The 18,340-nt window shown below is 38.7% G+C and overlaps 1 protein-coding gene across 7 annotated transcripts in view; it reads right to left on the reverse strand.

The window, feature by feature from the left end:
* The window catches only part of VWA3B (von Willebrand factor A domain containing 3B), a 202,340-nt gene that overhangs the window by 63,742 nt on the left and 120,258 nt on the right, over nucleotides 1-18,340 (reverse strand). For all 7 annotated transcript variants that reach the window (XM_043603224.1, XM_043603225.1, XM_043603222.1 and 4 more), the window contains exons 14-16: nucleotides 17,138-17,320; nucleotides 11,307-11,437; nucleotides 8,617-8,774 (exon numbers count right to left, since the gene is read on the reverse strand). In XM_043603224.1, the coding sequence (XP_043459159.1) occupies nucleotides 8,617-8,774; nucleotides 11,307-11,437; nucleotides 17,138-17,320 (472 nt within the window). The remainder of the gene's footprint in view (nucleotides 1-8,616; nucleotides 8,775-11,306; nucleotides 11,438-17,137; nucleotides 17,321-18,340) is intronic.

The raw sequence follows: 18,340 nt of genomic DNA on the forward strand, positions 1-18,340 counted from the left end.
TTCTTTGCAGTTGTGGGACTGAGGTCCTTGTTTCCTTGCTGGCTGTTGGGGGGCCTCTCAGCTCCCTAAGCACCTGCATTACTATTCACGTGGCACCTCTGTTTTCAAGCCAGCAATGGCACATTGAATTCCCCTCATGCTTCAAGTCTCTCTTTCTTTTCTGTCACCAGCTGGAAAAAAGCTCATGCTTTTAAGAGCACCTGTGAGTATTACCGGGCTCTCCTAGACACCTTGGCTTAATTAAGGTCAACATAACATAATCTTGGGAGTGATACCTCACCCTATTCACATTTGCAGCCCTTTAACTAGCAAATAGATACTTATCAAATATAGACATTTAGTCAGTGTGTTATGTACAAGGTAATGAGCCTGTACTAAGACATCTTGATTATTTTTCATATGTGATTATAGAAACTGCATTAATTGTAAGTGTGGTCTGTATTTCACAATTTGGAGGTACAAGTACCAAGCCTTTATGAAGTATTCATGAGTGAAACATGCCCTTGTTTTTTTTTTTTAATTTTTTAATGTTTATTTATTTATTTTTGAGAGACAGAGACAGAGCGTGAGTGGGAGAGGGGCGGAGAGAGAAGGAGACAGAATCACTCATTTTGCCCAGCTCCTACCCTCCTCCTCTCTGGCAACCATCAGTTTGTTCTCTGTGTTTACAGGTCTGCTGCTGCTTTTTGTTATTGTTTTGATTTTTTAAAAAAGATTCCACATATGAGTGAAATCATGGTATTTGTCTTTCTCAGTCTGACTTACTTCATTTAGCATAATACCCTCTAGCTTCATCCATGTTGCCACAAATGACATGATCTCATCCTTTTTTATGTCTGTGCAATATTCCTCTGTGTGTGTGTGTGTGTGACATCTTCTTTATCCTTTTTCTATTGATGGACATTTAGGTTGCTTCCATATCTTGGCTGTTGTAAATAATGCTGACATAAACACAGAGTGCATTTATCTATGTTTTTGGATCAGTGTTTTCATTTTCTTTGAGTAAGTCCCCAGTGTAATTATTGGGTCATATGGTATTTCTATTTTTAATTTTTTTTGGGAAACCACTATACTGTTTTCTATAGTAGTTGTACAAATTTACATTCCTACCAACAGTGTATGAGGGCTCCCTTTTATCCACATTCTCACCAACACTGTTATTTCTTGTCATTTTGATTTTAGCTATTTTGACAAGTGTAAGGTGATATCTTACTGTGGTTTTGATTTACATATCCCTGATAATTAGTGATGCAGAGCATCTTTTCATGTGTCTGTTGTCTTTTCATGTGTATGTTTTCTTTTGGAAGTATGTTCAGGTCCTTTGCCCATTTTAAGATCAGATTGTGGATATAATTAGGGGAAGATGGTGGCGTAGGAGGATACTGGGCTCACCTTGTCCTGCTGATCAAATTAATTTGATCAAAACATATTGAATGAAATGAAACAAATTGATCAAAAATGATTTAAGCAATGTAATGGAACAAGAATTTAGAATAGTAGTCATAAAATTAATTGCTGGGCTTGAAAAAAGTATAGAGGACAGCAGAGAACCTATTGCTACAGAGATCAAGGGACTAAGAAACAGGAGGAGCTAAAAAATGCTACAAATGAGGTGCAAAATAAAATGGAGGCGACCACAGCTCAGATTAAAGAGGCAGAAGAGAGGATAGGTGAGTTAGAAGATAAAATTATGGAAAAAGAGGAAGCTGAGAAAAAGAGAGATAAAAATCCAGGAGTATGAGGGGAGAATTAGAGAACTAAGTGATGCAATGAAATGGAATAATACCCGTATAATATGAATTCCAGAAGAGGAAGAGAGAGAGAAAGGGGCTGAAGGTGTACTTGAACAAATCATAGCTGAGAACTTCCCTGATCTGGGGAAGTAAAAAGGGATTCAAATCTAAGAGGCACAGAGAACTCCCTTTAGCTGTAACTTGAATCGATCTTCTGCACGATATATCATAGTGAAACTGGTAAAATACAAGGATAAAGAGAAAATTCTGAAAGCAGCTAGGGATAAACACGCTTTAACATATAAAGGGAGCCCTATAAGACTAGTGGCAGATCTATCTACTAAAACTTGGCAGGCCAGAAAGGAATGGCAGGAAATCTTCAATGTGATGAACAGAAAAAAATATGCAGCCGAGAATCCTTTATCCAGCAAGTCTGTCATTCAGAATAGAAGGAGAGACAAAGGTCTTCCCAAACAAACAAAAACTGAAGGAATTCATCACCACTAAACCAGCTCTACAAGAGATCCTAAGGGGGATTCTGTGAGTGAAATGTTGCAAGGACCACAAAGCACCAGAGACATCACTATAAGCATGAAACCTACAGACATCACAAGGACTCTAAACCCATATCTTCCTATAATAACACTGAATGTAAATGGACTAAATACTCCAACCAAAAGACATAGGATATAAGAATGGATAAAAGAAACAAGACCTATCTATTTGCTGTCTACAAGAGACTCATTTTAGACCTGAGGACACCTTCAGATTGTAAGTGAGGGGATGGAGAACTATCCAGCATGCTACTGGAAGTCAAAAGAAAGCTGGAGCAGCCATACTTATATCAGACAAACTAGACTTTAAATTAAAGGCTGTAACAAGAGACGAAGAAGAGCATTATATAATAATTACAGGGTCTATCCATCAGGAAGAGCTAACAATTAATTATAAATGTCTATGCACAGAATACAGGAGCCCCCAAATATATAAAACAATTAATCACAAACATAAGCAACCTTATTGATAAGAATGTGGTAATTGCAGGAGACTTTAATACTCCACTTACAACAATGGATAGATCATCTAGACACAGGACCAATAAAGAAACAAGGGCCCTGAATGACACATTGGATCAGATGGACTTGACAGATATATTTAGAACTCTGCATCCCAAAGCAACAGAATATACTTTCTTCTAGAGTGCACATGGAACCTTCTCCAAGATAGATCACATACTGGGTCACAAAACAGCCCTTCATAAGTATAAAAGAATTGAGATCATACCATGCATAGTTTCAGACCACAATGCTATGAAGCTTGAAATCAACCATAGGAAAAAGTCTGGAAAATCTCCAAAAGAATGGAGGTTAATGACACCCTACTAAAGAATGAGTGGGTCAACCAGGCAATTAGAGAAGAAATTAAAAAATATATGGAAACAAGTGAAAATGAAAATACAACAGTCCAAATGCTTTGGGATGCAGCAAAGGCAGTCCTGAGAGGAAAATACATTGCAATCCAGGCCTATCTCAAGAAATAAGAAAAATCCCAAATACAAAATCTAACAGCACACCTAAAGGAAATAGAAGCAGAACAGCAAAGACACTCCAAACCCAGCAGAAGAGAAATAATAAAGATCAGAGCAGAAATAAACAATATAGAATCTAAAAAAACTGTAAAGCAGATCAATGAAACCAAGAGTTGGTTTTTTGAAAAAATAAACAAAATTGATAAACCTCTAGCCAGGTTTCTCAAAAAGAAAAGGGAGATGACCTAAATAGATAAAATCATGAATGAAAATGGAATTATTACAACCAATCCCTCAGAAATACAAGCAATTATCAGGGAATACTATGAAAAATTATATGGCAAAAAATTGGACAGCCTGGAAGAAATGGACAAATTCCTAAGCACCACCCACTTCCAAAACTCAAACAGGAAGAAATAGAAAGCTTGAACAGACCATAACCAGCGAAGAAATTGAATCGGTTATCAAAAATCTCCCAACAAATAAGAGTCCAGGACCAGATGGCTTCCCAGGGGAATTCTACCAGACATTTAAAGCAGAGATAATACCTATCCTTCTCAAGCTGTTCCATAAAATAGAAAGGGAAGGAAAACTTCCAGACTCATTCTATGAAGCCAGCATTACTTTGATTCCTAAACCAGACAGAGACCCAGCAAAAAAAGGGAACTACAGGCCAATATCCCTGATGAATATGGATGCAAAAATTCTCAATAAGATACTAGCAAATCAAATTCAACAGCATATAAAAACAATTCTTCACCATGATCAAGTGGGATTCATTCCTGGGCTGCAGGGCTGGTTCAATATTTGCAAATCAATCATTGTGATACATCACATTAATAAAAAAAAAAAAGATGAAAACCATATGATCCTGTCAATCGATGCAGAAAAAGCATTTGACAAAATTCAGCATCCTTTCTTAATAAAAACCCTCAAGAAAGTCGGGATAGAAGGAACATACTTAAACATCATAAAAGCCATTTATGAAAAGCCCACAGCTAATATCATCAATGGGGAAAAACTGAGAGCTTTCTCCTTGAAATCAGGAACATGACAGGGATGTCCACTCTCACCGCTGTTGTTTAACATAGTGTTGGAAGTGCTAGCATCAGCAATCAGACAACAAAAGGAAATCAAAGGCATCAAAATTGGCAATGATGAAGTCAAGCTTTCACTTTTTGCAGATGACATGATATTATACATGGAAAATCCAGTAGACTCCACCAAAAGTCTGCTAGAACTGATACATGAATTCAGCAAAGTTGCAGGATACAAAATCAATGTACAGAAATCAGTTGCATTCTTATACACTAATAATGAAGCAACAGAAAGGCAAATAAAGAAACTGATCCCATTCACAATTGCACCAAGAAGCATAAAATACCTAGGAATAAACCTAACCAAAGATGTAAAAGATCTGTATGCTGAAAACTATAGATAGCTTATGAAGGAAATTGAAGAAGATATAAAGAAATGGAAAAACATTCCATGCTCATGGATTGGAAGAATAAATATTGCTAAAATGTCAATACTATCCCAAAGCTATCTACACATTCAATGCAATCCCAATCAAAATTGCACCAGCATTCTTCTCAAAGATAGAACAAGCAATCCTAAAATTTGTATGGAACCACAACAGGCCCTGAATAGCCAAAGTAATTTTGAAGAAGAAGACCAAAGCAGGAGGCATCACAATCCCAGACTTTAGCCTCTACTACAAAGCTGTAATCATCAAGACAGCATGGTATTGGCAAAAAAACAGACACATAGACCAATGGAATAGAATAGAAACCCAGAATGAGACCCACAAAAGTATGGTCAACTAATCTTTGACAAAGCAGGAAAGAATATCCAATGGAAAAAAGACAGCCTCTTTAACAAATGGTGCTGGGAGAACTGGAAAGCAACATGCAGAAGGATGAAACTAGACCACTTTCTTACATCATTCACAAAAATAAACTCAAAATGGATGAAGGACCTGAATGTGAGACAGGAAACCATCAAAACCCTAGAGGAGAAAGCAGGCAAAAACCTCTCTGACCTCAGCCGTAGCAATTTCTTACTTGACACATCCCCAAAGGCAAGGGAATTAAAAGCAAAAATGAACTATTGGGACCTCATGAAGATAAAAAGCTTCTGCACTGTAAAGGAAACAATCAACAAAACTAAAAGGCAACCAACGGAATGGGAAAAGATATTTGCAAATGACATATTGGACAAAGGGCTAGTATCCAAAATCTATAAAGAGCTCACCAAACTCCACACCTGAAAAACAAATAATCCAGTGAAGAAATGGGCAGAAAACATGAATGGACACTTCTCTAAAGAAGACATCCAGATGGCCAACAGGCACATGAAAAGATGCTCAATGTCACTCCTCATCAGGGAAATACAAATCAAAACCACACTCAGATACCACCTCACGGCAGTCAGAGTGGCCAAAATGAACAAATCAGGAAACCATAGATGCTGGTGAGGATGTGGAGAAACACGAACCCTCTTGCACTGTTGGTGGGAATGCAAACTGGTGCAGCTGCTCTGGAAAACAGTGTGGAGGTTCCTCAAAAAATTAAAAATAGATCTACCCTATGACCCAGCAGTAGCACTGCTAGGAATTTACCCAAGGGATACAGGAGTACTGATGCATAGGGGCACTTGTACCCCAATGTTTATAGCAGCACTTTCAACAATAGCCAAATTATGGAAAGAGCCTAAATGTCCATCAACTGATGAATGGATAAAGAAATTGTGGTTTATATACACAATGGAATACTACGTGGCAATGAGAAAAAATGAAATACGGCGTTTTGTAGCAACATGGATGGAACTGGAGAGTGTTATGCTAAGGGAAATAAGTCATATAGAGAAAGACAGATAGCATATGCTTTCATTCTTATGTGGATCCTGAGAAACTTAACAGAAGACCATGGGGGAGGGGAAGGAAAAAAAAAAGGCTAGAGAGGGAGGGAGCCAAAACACAAGAGACTCTTAAAAACTGAGAACAGGGGTGCCTGGGTGGCGTAGTCGGTCAAGCGTCCGACTTCAGCCAGGTCACGATCTCGCGGTCCGGGAGTTCGAGCCCGGCGTCGGGCTCTGGGCTGATGGCTCGGAGCCTGGAGCCTGTTTCCGATTCTGTCTCTCCCTCTCTCTCTGCCCCTCCCCCGTTCATGCTCTGTCTCTCTCTGTCCCAAAAATAAATAAAAAGTTGAAAAAAAATTAAAAAAAAAAAAAAACCAAAAAACTGAGAACAAACTGAGGGTTGATGGGGGGTGGGTGATGGGTATTGAGGAGGGCACCTGTTGGGATGAGCACTGGGTGTTGTATGGAAACTAATTTGACAATAAATTTCATATTAAAAATAAATAAATAAATTTTTAAAAGTATACTTATCATGATGAGCACTGAAAAATGTATAGAATTGTTGAATTGTTATATTGTACACCCAAAACTAATATAACACTATGTTAATTATACTTGGATAATAAGAATAATAAAACCTCAAATGTATTATGGATTTAAATGTATAATATAAAGCTACATGTGTTTTAAAACTATGTAAATAAATGACAAAATTTCTAAGAAAAAACATAAAAGCAAATCTTCAGGAATTAGGGCTAAGGAAAAAGTTCCTAGATTTGACACCAGAAGCATGATCCATAAAAGGAAAGACTGGTAAACTGAATCTCAGCATTTTTAAAAGCTTTTGCTTGGTCAAAGACTCGAGAAGATGAAAAGACAAACTACATCCTGGGAGAAAATATATGCAAGCAACATATTTAAAACAAAATCCAAGAATCTAGAATGAAGAACTTTCAGTACCTGTCAATAAAAAACAAAACAAATGATCCATGTAGAAAATGGGTAAGGCACATGCACAGACATTTTTTCTAAGAGGATATACAGACTGCAAACAAGCACATGAACAGATATTCAAAATCATTAGCCATTACAGGGGCGTCTGGGTGTCTCGGTTGAGCGTTTGACTTCAGCTCAGGTCATGATTTCATGGTTCGTGAGTCTGAGTCCTGCATCAGGCTCTGTGCTGACAGCTCAGAGCCTGGAGCTTGCTTGGGATTCTGTGTCTCCCTCTATCTTTGCCCCTCCCCTACTGACGCTCTGTCTTTCTCTCAAAAATAAACAAACATTAACACAATTTAAAAAAATAAAACAAAAAACCCACAGGTTTACAATTCTAAAATTTGTATGCACCCACAAAAGACCCCAAAGAGCCAAAGCAATCTTGAGAAAGGAGAACAATGCCAGAGGTATCATGCTCCTTGATTTCAAACTGTTAATAAAGCCATAGTAATCAAAACAGTATTGTATTGGCATCAAAGCAGACACACAGATCAATAGGACAGCATAAGAGTCCAGAAATAAACCCATGTTTATATGGTTAGTTAATTTATGACAGAGGGATGCTGAGTGGTTCAGTTGGTTAAGTGTCTGACTTTGGCTCAGGTCATGATCTCACAGTTTGTAAGTTCAAGCCCTGTGCGGGCTCTGTGCTGAAAGCTCAGAGCCTGGAGCCTGCTTCAGATTCTGTGTGTGTGTCTCTCTCTGGCCTCCCCCGCTCACACTCTATCTCTCTCTCTCTCTCAAAAATAAACATTAAAAAAAGTTAAAAAAAAAAAAAAAGTAGACTGGTGGTTGCCAGAGGTGGGGGATGGGGAAGTCGGCAAAATGGGCGAAGGAGGTCTAAAGGTACAAACTTCCAGTTATAAAATAAAGTCATGGGAATGTAATGTACAGCATGGTGACTATAGTTAACACTTTATTGCATATTTGAAAATTGCTAAGAGTGTAGATCTTAATAGATCTTTTCTCTCATAAGAGAAAAATGTTTTTATAACTATATATGGTGATGGATGATAACTTACTGTGGTGATCAATCTTCAATATATACAACTATCAAATCATTATGTTGTACTCCTAAAACCAATATAATGTTATGTGTCAATTACATGTCACTAGAACAAAAACAAAACCAAAAACTCATAGGTTTAGGCTCCTTTTGAAATATTATGTGCATTGGGGCACCTGGGTGGCTCAGTCAGCTAAGCGTCTGACTCTTGATTTCTGCTCAGGTCATGATCCTACAGTTCCTGAGATTGGGCCACATAGGGCTCTATGCAGAGCCTGCCTGGGATTCTCTCTCTCCCCCACCTGCTTGTGCACTTTCTCTCTCTCTCCCCCCGGCTCTCTCTCTCACTAAGTAAATAAACATAAAAAAAAAAAAAAGAAGTGTTGGTGTCATTTAAAAAAAATAAATATTATGTGGATTTAGTTTTATTCTACCTTCTTGCATTGAAGGAAAACTAGTAATGAGATTCAAACCATTTTGTTCACTGATACCTGCGTGGAGGACTTTCCTTTTCGGAATCTTTTGATTTGAAAAGTCCTCTGGTAATTTCAACGTATCTAGGGATGACATTTGTGCTGATTCGACATCAGAGTGAGGTTTTGCACATTTTTCTGAAGTTGAAACCATAGAAGAGATTTCTTTTTGATGCCTGTTTTTATTTAGATAAAAAAAAAATAGATGAAAAAAAGGAGTGGAGAGAAACAGAATTTCCATCAAGAAGGCAGAATTAGATCAATACAATCATGTTGAATGCTACAAACTTAAAGAAATGGGCCTCGCCTCACTTGGTGAATATAAGAATTATCTTCCCTGATGCCAAAGAAAGGACAGGGGCCCAGATGTGGAGTCATTAGCTATGGCTCACACTGCAGCTCTGTTCTTTCCCTGCTGTGTGACTTGCCAAAGTCCCTGAATCCTCTCTGAACTTCCTAACTTTCCTCTTCTATAAACTGTGGGGTAATTCAGCTGTGCACTAACTCTGTGGGACTGATGTGAGAATGAACATGAGGAAAATATAGTTGTAAATGAGAAAGCCTTACACAAACCCATTTCTCTAACCATAGGGTTGACTAGATAGCTCTTATAAAAGCCAGAGAAGGGAAACCCTTGCCTTGGACCCCCTATGCCAGTACCAGATCACAGCAAACCATTCTGGTGAAGATCTGGAGCCAGGAGGGGCCCTAGAAATGCCAGAGAACTTTCCCAGACATACCTTTCCCGAGGCTCTAAACATAGCAGCCACAGAAAGGAAAGTTTCCAGAACAATCTCCTGCTCTAACACTGTAAAACATGCCCTCTCTCCTACACCCCCCCCCCCACCTGCATGCCTACTTCATCAACCACTCCACAGTGTTCCATAATCTTGTGTGTCTGTATCCCCCACCACACTGCATCTTGTGATGGAAGGGGCCAGGTTTATATTCATCTGTGCATCCCCTTCCATAAATGCTTTAAAAAAGAAGGAAGGGAGAGGAGATTTGGAGCTGAAACATTTTTTCACCTGGTAAAAAGCTAGAACAAGGTAATTTATTTTTGACTATAGTTATGTCAGCGAATTAACTTTTCCTAATGTTATGTTATAAGGAAGTATAGGAGGATGCTCTCTCTAGAATGAGGCTTTTATTACATGACAGACATATCCCCATTTAATCTCCCCAACAACCATATGACCACCATTATTCCCATGTTGTGGATAAGGAAACTGAGGCTCAGCAGGGTTAACTAACTTGCCCAAATTTACCCAACATGTAATGATGGGAAGCCTGGATTAAAATACTTTTCTGCATGACTCTAGAACATAGCCCCTAAAAAAGAACACAAAAACCAAAATTGCATCCACCACTCAATCAATAGCAGATACAGTCAACTGACTAAGCCAACTTCCAAGTAATAGCTAGTCATTTTGTCCCGAGATTTTTTAGTTTGATTAAATAAGGGAAAGAAGATAGTTAAGCTACAAAGGGTAATTTACATTGAGGTGCTGCCCATTTATTTGACTGTTAGTTTATTTGTTCCAATTATCTGAATTGAGAAGATGGACCTGAGCTTTTCCAAGTAAATACTTTAAAAATAATTCTGTAAAATTTCATTAGAAGATTTCCCAGTATAATATTTATCTCTTTTACTGATTCCATGCTCATGCCCTGCCTCCAGCCCATATGAATGCTTAATTTGCTAAGAGGAAGACAGTTAATATTGACGAAGATGAAATCCTGATTGATAAATGTATTTTCAACTTCTTTGTATTTGCTATCACTGTTTTTTAAAAAAAGACATCCCCCTGGGGCACCTGGGTGGCCCAGTTAAGCACCTGACTCTTGATTTGACTCAGGTCATGATCGCACAGTTCATGAGATCCAGCCCTGCAACAGGATCTGTGCTGACAGTGTGGAGCCTGCTTGGGATTCTCTCTCTCCCTCTGCCCCTCCCTCCCTCCCTCCCCCTCCCCCACCACCAGTCATGCGCACATGTGCACGCTTTCTCTCTCTCTCTCCAAATAAGTAAATAAACCTTAAAAAAAAAAGACATCTTCCTGATAGGGTATTTATATGAAGCTGAGATATTTGAATATCTGTATAATGTTAAATTATATTAATAAGATTTGACACCATTTCTGAATATTGGTGTGGTTTTGATTTTTGTTTAAAAAATTACTAATTACAGGCATATTAGATTATAGGCTAGAAAAAGACCTGAGAAATTATCTATCCCAAACCTACCACCACAGCTGCCATTTCCAAGATGAGGAAATGGAGACTCAGCAATGGACAGGTATGGAGAGAAGTTAGAGATTCGCCAAGATCACACAGAGACCCTTGGGGCTCCTGATCCCTGAGTCAAATCTGCTACAATACATAGCACTCCTGCTGTGCTCTGTCACTGCTGGGGGTGGGGGGGGGGCCTATCCACATGGGAGATGAGATGTTAACATTGCTCTCTTAAGTGCCACACAAGGATTTTAGAACTTACATATAAAGGTAAATATGTGGCCTCTTTAAGCCACATATTAGATTATAAAATTAGATTATGAATTCTCTTTCCTTAAAAAAAATTCCTACATAATCATGCTAAGTGATTCCTTTCACTAAAAGAAATCCCCAGAAGTACTACAGAAAAAAGAGGTAGCAAGGAGAGTGAGCAGAGCATCTGAGGGGAAAAACAGGGGCTCTGGCACACTCACCTACTGTCTCCTTCCTTTTCCCCATTGTACCACCAATCCATGATCAAGGACTCCGAATAAAGGTTTTGTACCTTCTCCAGGTCACTTCGTCCCTGCTCCATTTCCTTAATTAAAAGAGTCAGATCTTCATTCTGCCAAAATGAGAAGTAAACATATTGTGAAGAGTTCAAATTTCAAACATTTCTAACAGAAAACCAACTGTATCAAGAAAAGATCTAAAGAATTTCATGTAGTTCTCATATTATTCCATTCTAATAAACAGTTTTAGTGAAGTATAATTAATATAAAATTTATATGAATATAAAACTATATAAAATAGACCAAATGTATGTAAAGTGTACCATTTGAATAGTTTTGACATTCACACTTGTAAAATCTTCATAACAATCAAGATAATAGACATATCCATAACCCCCAAAAGTTTCCTCAGGTCCCCTTGTAAATTTGCCATCCTCCATACCCTAAAACCCTTCCCCCCCCCAATTCCTAGGCAACTATTCATCTTCTTTCTGTCACTATATAGAAACTATAGCTTCAATTTTGTAGAATTTTATATAAATGAAATCATGCAGTATGTATTCTTTGTCCAACTTCATTCATACACTTTGAGATTCACCAGGGTTGCAGCATGAATCAGGAATTCATTCACCGATGCTGAGTAGTATTATATTATGTATTGAATACCTAAATTTAGTCACTGGTTGAGGGACTTTATGAGCTTGGGTTATTATAAACAGGCTATGAACTTTTGTGTTCAAGTATTTTTTCAGACATCTGCTTTCATTTCTCTTGATAAAATATTTATTTTGGTGTGATTCACACTGCACATTTTATCTTGGTTGATTTCTGGTAGTTTTTGTTTCTTGTGGAAGTGGTCCTTTTTTTTTTTCTAAGTTGTCAAATTTATGACTGCAAAGTTGTCCACTCCAAATTTCTCTTTGGAGTTTACTCATTTTCTTGAATCTGTATGTTTGTATCTTTCACCAAATTTGGGCATCTTTCAGCTATTATTTTTCCATGTAGTCTTTCACCCTCCTTTCTTTCTCCTTTCTTTGGGAAACTCCGATTATACTAATGTCTCTCATTATTGTTCTATAGGTTCCCATGGTTCTGGCTTTCTCTCTATTGTTCAGATTGACAGAATTCTGTCATCTGACCTCAAGTTCACTGATAACATTAAGTCATCTGCATTCTCACCACTGAGCCTATCCAGTGAGTTTACTTTTTATTGCATCTTTCAGTTCTAGAATACCCACTTGGAAATTTTTATAACTTCTACATCTTCGCTGAGATTTTCTATTTGCTCATTTCTCTCTAGATAACTTGTAATTGATTGTTGAAGCATTTTTATAATAGGTTCTTTAAAATCCTTGTCATGTAATTCCAACATCTGATTCATCTATCTCAGTGTTGGGATCATATGATGGTCTTTTCTCATTCAAGTTGTGATTTTCTTGGTTCTTGGTATGATGAGTGACTTTTTACTGTATCCTGAACATTCTGGCTATATTGTGTTATGAAACTCTAGGTCCTATTTAAAAATTTTTATTTTCAGGGCACCTGGGTGGCTCAGTCAGTTAAGCATCTGACTCTTGACTTTGGCTCAGGTCACAATCTCACAGTTTGTGAATTCAAGCCCTACATGGAGCTCCATGTTGGCTGTGTGGAGCCTGCTGGGGATTCTCTCTTTCTCCCTCTCTCTGCCCCTCCCCCCACTTGCTCGCTCTCTCTCTCTCTCTCAAAATAAAGATAAACTTAAAAAAAATTCAAAATAAAACTTTTATTTTAGCTCACAGTAACTGTTTAAATTTAGCATGTGGGACTTTGTCCTACTTTTGTGGGCTGCTGCTCCAATGGCAGTTTAATTTTCAGAGCCTTTTTGATATTATTTTGGTCTCCTTTATTAATTTGGTGTCATTGGAGCTCCCGCTGGTCCCTGCTGGTGCTGTCTAAGCCGGCAGAAGGAGTTTCCTCTAGTCACATAGCCAGGTATTTTTTGGTGCCTCTACTCTCTCCCCAGGGTGTCCTGTGTCACTGGGTGGGGTAGGAGGGTCCCTGTCCCATAGGAAGAGTTTTCCTGGAATGGACCACTTGCTCTGGCTGGATCATTCTTGCCTGTTTTTCCCGCACACATTCTGGTGTCTCTGTGCAGAGAAGAATCTCAGGTCTCTGGGGAAAAAGGCTTCCCAAACCAGACCACTTGTGGCTGTGTCTCTTTGGCTAGTCCTACCCACTTATCCTAGGGAACCCGTTTTTCTAGTACACTTTTTATATGTTTGGGGCTCTCATGGCTAAATTTTACTTTCATTTGGGCACAACTGTGTATCTGGTAATTTTTTTTTCCCAGTTATTATCGTCAAAGCAAGCTGTCACAGTGTCAGGAGTTCAGCTCTCTTTGTGTGGGACGGCAATCTCTACTTTGTTCACAGAGAGAGCCCCTAAGAGTAGGGAGTCAGAGTACTGGGGAGCTCCACATAGCATTGCCTCCTTTGGTCTTGTTGATACTGGAATGGGTGGAGGATCAGTTCTCCACTCAGGGAGGACCACAGGAGGGCTACTCCTATTTCACATTTAATTTATGCTTATTCTTTTGAGTGTTATGGAGCCTCAGCCTCCTATCAACCCTCACTGGCACCAGGGATAGGGGGAAAGTGGAGTGCTGCCCATCTCCAAATCACAATTCCTTTTTCATTTTCACTGATGAGGAGTGTTTTTGGAGGCTCATCTCCTCACTGAGTCCCACTCAGATGAGGGCTGTGGTGAAGCACGGCAGTGACTAGAGTGTTCTCACACTACCTTGTTAAGTCTTAGAGCTGCATGGTGGGGTAGTCCAGCTTGCCACTGGACTCCATGATGGGAGAATCAGAGCACTGTTGACTGGACAATAAGCTTCTTCTCATTCCTCTGATACTACCCCAGCACAGGATTTAGAACACCACCTGCTTCTGTCTAGTAGGGTCTGGAGAATAAGCTTTCCATTCAGCCCTACTCACACTACCCTGGCAGAGAGATCAGAGCATTGCCACCTGCTTCCACCATGTGGGGGATGCAGGATTAGCTCTCTGGTCAGCTCTACAAATGCCACATGGCAGAGGGATCAGAGCACCATCACTTGCTTCCAGGGGTTTGCAGAAGATCAGCTCCCTGTTCAGCTCAAATCTCAGGGGAAGGGGTGAAGTTTTTCCATTGGTGTATGACTAGACTATGGCAGGTATTGCAAAAAAGGTTTTCTGTTTTAGGTCACCTTCTTCTCAGTCCTTTGGCTAGGAAGAATGAGGTTTTCTTGGGTCTTTTTTTTTTTTTTTTTTTTGACTGTGCCTGTTAGAGATTCCAGATTGGAGGGTTCAGTAGTGTCCTATCTGGGATATATGGAAGGCATTAACAAATCCCCCAAGACTTACTTCCATGTCATTCCTTAAGTTCTGAGGTCCCTAGGGATTTTATTTTCTTCTCTCCACCTTTCAGAATATTCCTATGCTTATTTGTTGTGTTATATCCAGGATTTTTTTTAGCTAGAAGATGTAGGATCTGGAAGGAATGGGGCAACACCGTTACTGCTGAAACTGGAAGTCCCTCTGGTAATTTATCTTATAATTAGATTTAAATAAGAAGTAAAAAAAAAAGTCTTAATTATCGACCCATGCAGTTATCCTTTGCCTTTCAGTCCTAAGTGTAGATCTGTATATCCATCTGGTATAGTTTTTCTTCTGCCTAAAGTACTGCCTATAATATTTCTTTTACTGCAGGTTTAATGGTGACAAATTCTTTCAGTTTTTGTATATCTTTGAAGTCTTTATTCTACTTTCCTTTTTGAGAGGTATTTTCAGTTTATAGATTCTACACTGAGCTTTTTTTTTCTTTCAGTACTTTAAAAATATCACTCCACTGTCTTTTCACATGCATTGTTTCTGATGAGAAATATGCTGTCATCCTTATCTGTGTTCCTCTGTAAATAATTCGGCTTCTTTTACCCTATTCTTTTAAGATTTTCTCTTTGTCACTGCTTCTAAGAAGTTTAAGTCTGATATGATTTGGTGTAGTTTCCTCCTGTTTCTTGTGCTTGGCATTCATTGTGTTTCATGGATCTGTGGGTTTATAGTTTTTAACCAATTTGGAAAACTTCTGGCACTATTGCTTCAACTACATATTTATTAGACTACTTGAATTTTCCCACAGCTCACTTATGCCCTATTTTCTAGGTTTTTGTTTATTGTTTTAATTCTCTTTCTTCTGTTACATTTTGGATAGTTTCTATTGCTGCCTTACAGTTTACTAATCTTTTGTTCTGCAATGTCTGACCTGCTGTTCTTCTCAGCCCATGTATTCTCCACCTCATACATTGTAGTTTACATCTCTAAAATTTTTAATTGTGTCTTAATTGTATCTTTCATCTCTCCCTTTTTGAATATATCAGATAGAGCTACAATAACTGTTTTTATGCTCTAACACTAATATCTGCATCAGTTATGCACATGTTTTAATTTTTGTGTTTGCTTTTTCTCCTCCTTATGGACTTGTATTTTCTTGCTTTTTTCACATACCTGGTACTATTTGAATTAATTTCAGAAACTGTTAATTTTACTTTCTTGGGTCATGGATATTTTTGCTTTCTTATAATTATTCTTGGGGTTTGTTCAGGGATGCAGTTAACTTCCTTGGAAATAGATCGATCCTTTCGGGTCTTGCATTTTGAAGATTTTCTAGGCAGACCTGGAGCAGCATTTGGTTTTTCACACTCCTGAGGCAAGATCCTTCTTTATACTCTACCCAATGTCCATTGGATTATGAAGTTTTCCAGTCTAGCTGATGGAGGGAGTCACTATTCCCTGCCCTGTGTGAGCTCAGAGAGCTCATTGTTCCCTCCGATCCTTCTCCTTTCAGATGATTCATTCCCCAGACTCTAGTAGTTTATTCAAATGTCAGCATTGCTCTGGCTTGTCCTGGATTTAAAGTGACTCTGCAGGAGAGACGATAAGATAAAAAACATTCTCTAGAAGGGCATTCTTGAAATGCATATCCTCAGGCCAAGACTGGAGTACTGGAGAATAGAATGTTATTTAGTTTCTCCCATCAGCCCATTAGAATGAATTGATTTATCAGATGGTCACATGCTTATACAGTCTGAGAAGTCAGGAGACTTCCTAGGATCTGAATTTTTCTTAAGTTTTCCACAAATGTCTATCAACAGCAGAGGTTAACAAAGTTCCAAGTAGGGACCCCTTGGGATGCTTGTTAAAAATACAGATTCCTGGGATGCCTGGGTGACTCAGTCGGTTAAGTGTCTGATTCTTGGTTTTGGCTCAGGTCATGATCTCATGGTTCACGGGTTCAAGCCCTGTGTCGGGCTCTGTACTGACAGTGCGGAGTGTCCTTGAGATTCTCAATCTCTCTCTCCCTCTCTCTCTCTCTTTCTCAAAAATAAACTTAAAAAAAGACAGATTCCTAACATTTGGCAAAATGTTGATAATTATTGAATCTGACTGATGGGTACATGAGGCAGGGGTCTATATACTTTTCTACTTTTCTGTATGTTTGAAACTTTCCATAATAAAAAGCCTAGAAGAAAAACAAAATTTATTAATTAAGATTTCTGGGCCTCTATGCCTAGAGTCTAATTTAGTAGCTCTGAAGTGTGACCCTGGAAATCTGCATTTTCACAAATGCCTTAGTTCAGATGGTCCTTGGACCACATCTTGGAGTACATGGTTAAGTGATTTCATTTGCTTGACTAAGTTGTCTTTGTGGTTGCAGTTTTCTCAACTAAGGTATTATCCATTGGCCTCCAGCCTGTACAGAGTGAACACTCTCTTCTCAGTTCATTAAGCTCTTACCTGAATAGGCTCTGGAGGATACAGATCTTTGCAGCCAAAATTATAAAGGTGGAACTCTCCTCCAGTCAAAGAAGCAAGCTCTTTCAAAAATCCATTTGCAATCTCATCATTGTAATTGAAGGAGATGGTGCAAATGGGAATTTTCTGAAAAACTTTGACTTGGTCTATAACCATTTCAGGTGGCTGAAATGATACATTTTGAGGGGAAAAAAGGGAGATGGAAAGAGAGGAAAAGAAAGAAAAAATTAGATGTGAAAGTCCTTAGTATTTGCTATAGACAGTGAGATTCTCAACTAGTAATTCCTTATACAGTGATGAGTGGCTTCTTGGAAAGGTGTCAATTCAATAAACAAAGCAAACAATGCCAGGTGGTGAGAGTATGAAGACCAATGACTCAGCCATTGCCTCTGAGGGCTCACAATTTGGTGGAGAAAAGAATCTGGAAGAAAGATGTGACTAACTAAATCACTCAATTTTAGGTGCACCTAAGCCTAAAACTCATGCTTTTAGAGTGTTGGGCAGGGGTGTCTGGGTGCTCAGTCGGTTGGGCGTCTGACTTCAGTTCAGGTCATGATCTCATAGTCCATGAGTTTGAGCCCCGTGTTGGGCTCTGTGCTGATAGCTCAGAGCCTGTAGCTGCTTCAAATTTGGTGTCTCCCTCTCTCTCTGTCCCTCCCCTGCTCATGCTCTCTCTCTCTCTCAAAAATAAATAATCATTAAAAAAATTTAAAAAAAGAAACAGCAAACTATAAATAAACTTAACATATTTAAAAATAATAATAATAAAGTGCTGGGTTATATTTTAGAGCACTGAAAGTATCAGGGCAAAACATCCTTGCTATTGGGATTCTAGAGAGTGAGGCCACTGGATCTCAAGGTGGCTTCCAAAGCACCTACTCCAAAAGAGCAATTTCCAGCCTCAGAAAGGCCATTGTCAATGAGTTTCCCACAGAGTGAAAGAAGAGACGGTTATTGAGGGTCCTTGTACGTGCTAGGCACGCTGCTGGGAGCATAACATGCCAGTTAGTCCTCACAATTATCCTGTGAGGCAGTGCTGGAAAGATGGATAGTTTTCTATTAATATCAGTTCCTCCCATCTTTTTTTTACTGGCAGAGCCCTGGTTTTCTTTTCATGACAGTAATGTGCCCAGTTAAAAAACAAACAAACAAACAACCATATACACATAAAAATTCATCTTCTGA

The sequence above is a fragment of the Prionailurus bengalensis genome, chromosome A3 (genome assembly GCF_016509475.1).
Source record: "Prionailurus bengalensis isolate Pbe53 chromosome A3, Fcat_Pben_1.1_paternal_pri, whole genome shotgun sequence".
NCBI lineage: Eukaryota > Metazoa > Chordata > Mammalia > Carnivora > Felidae > Prionailurus > Prionailurus bengalensis.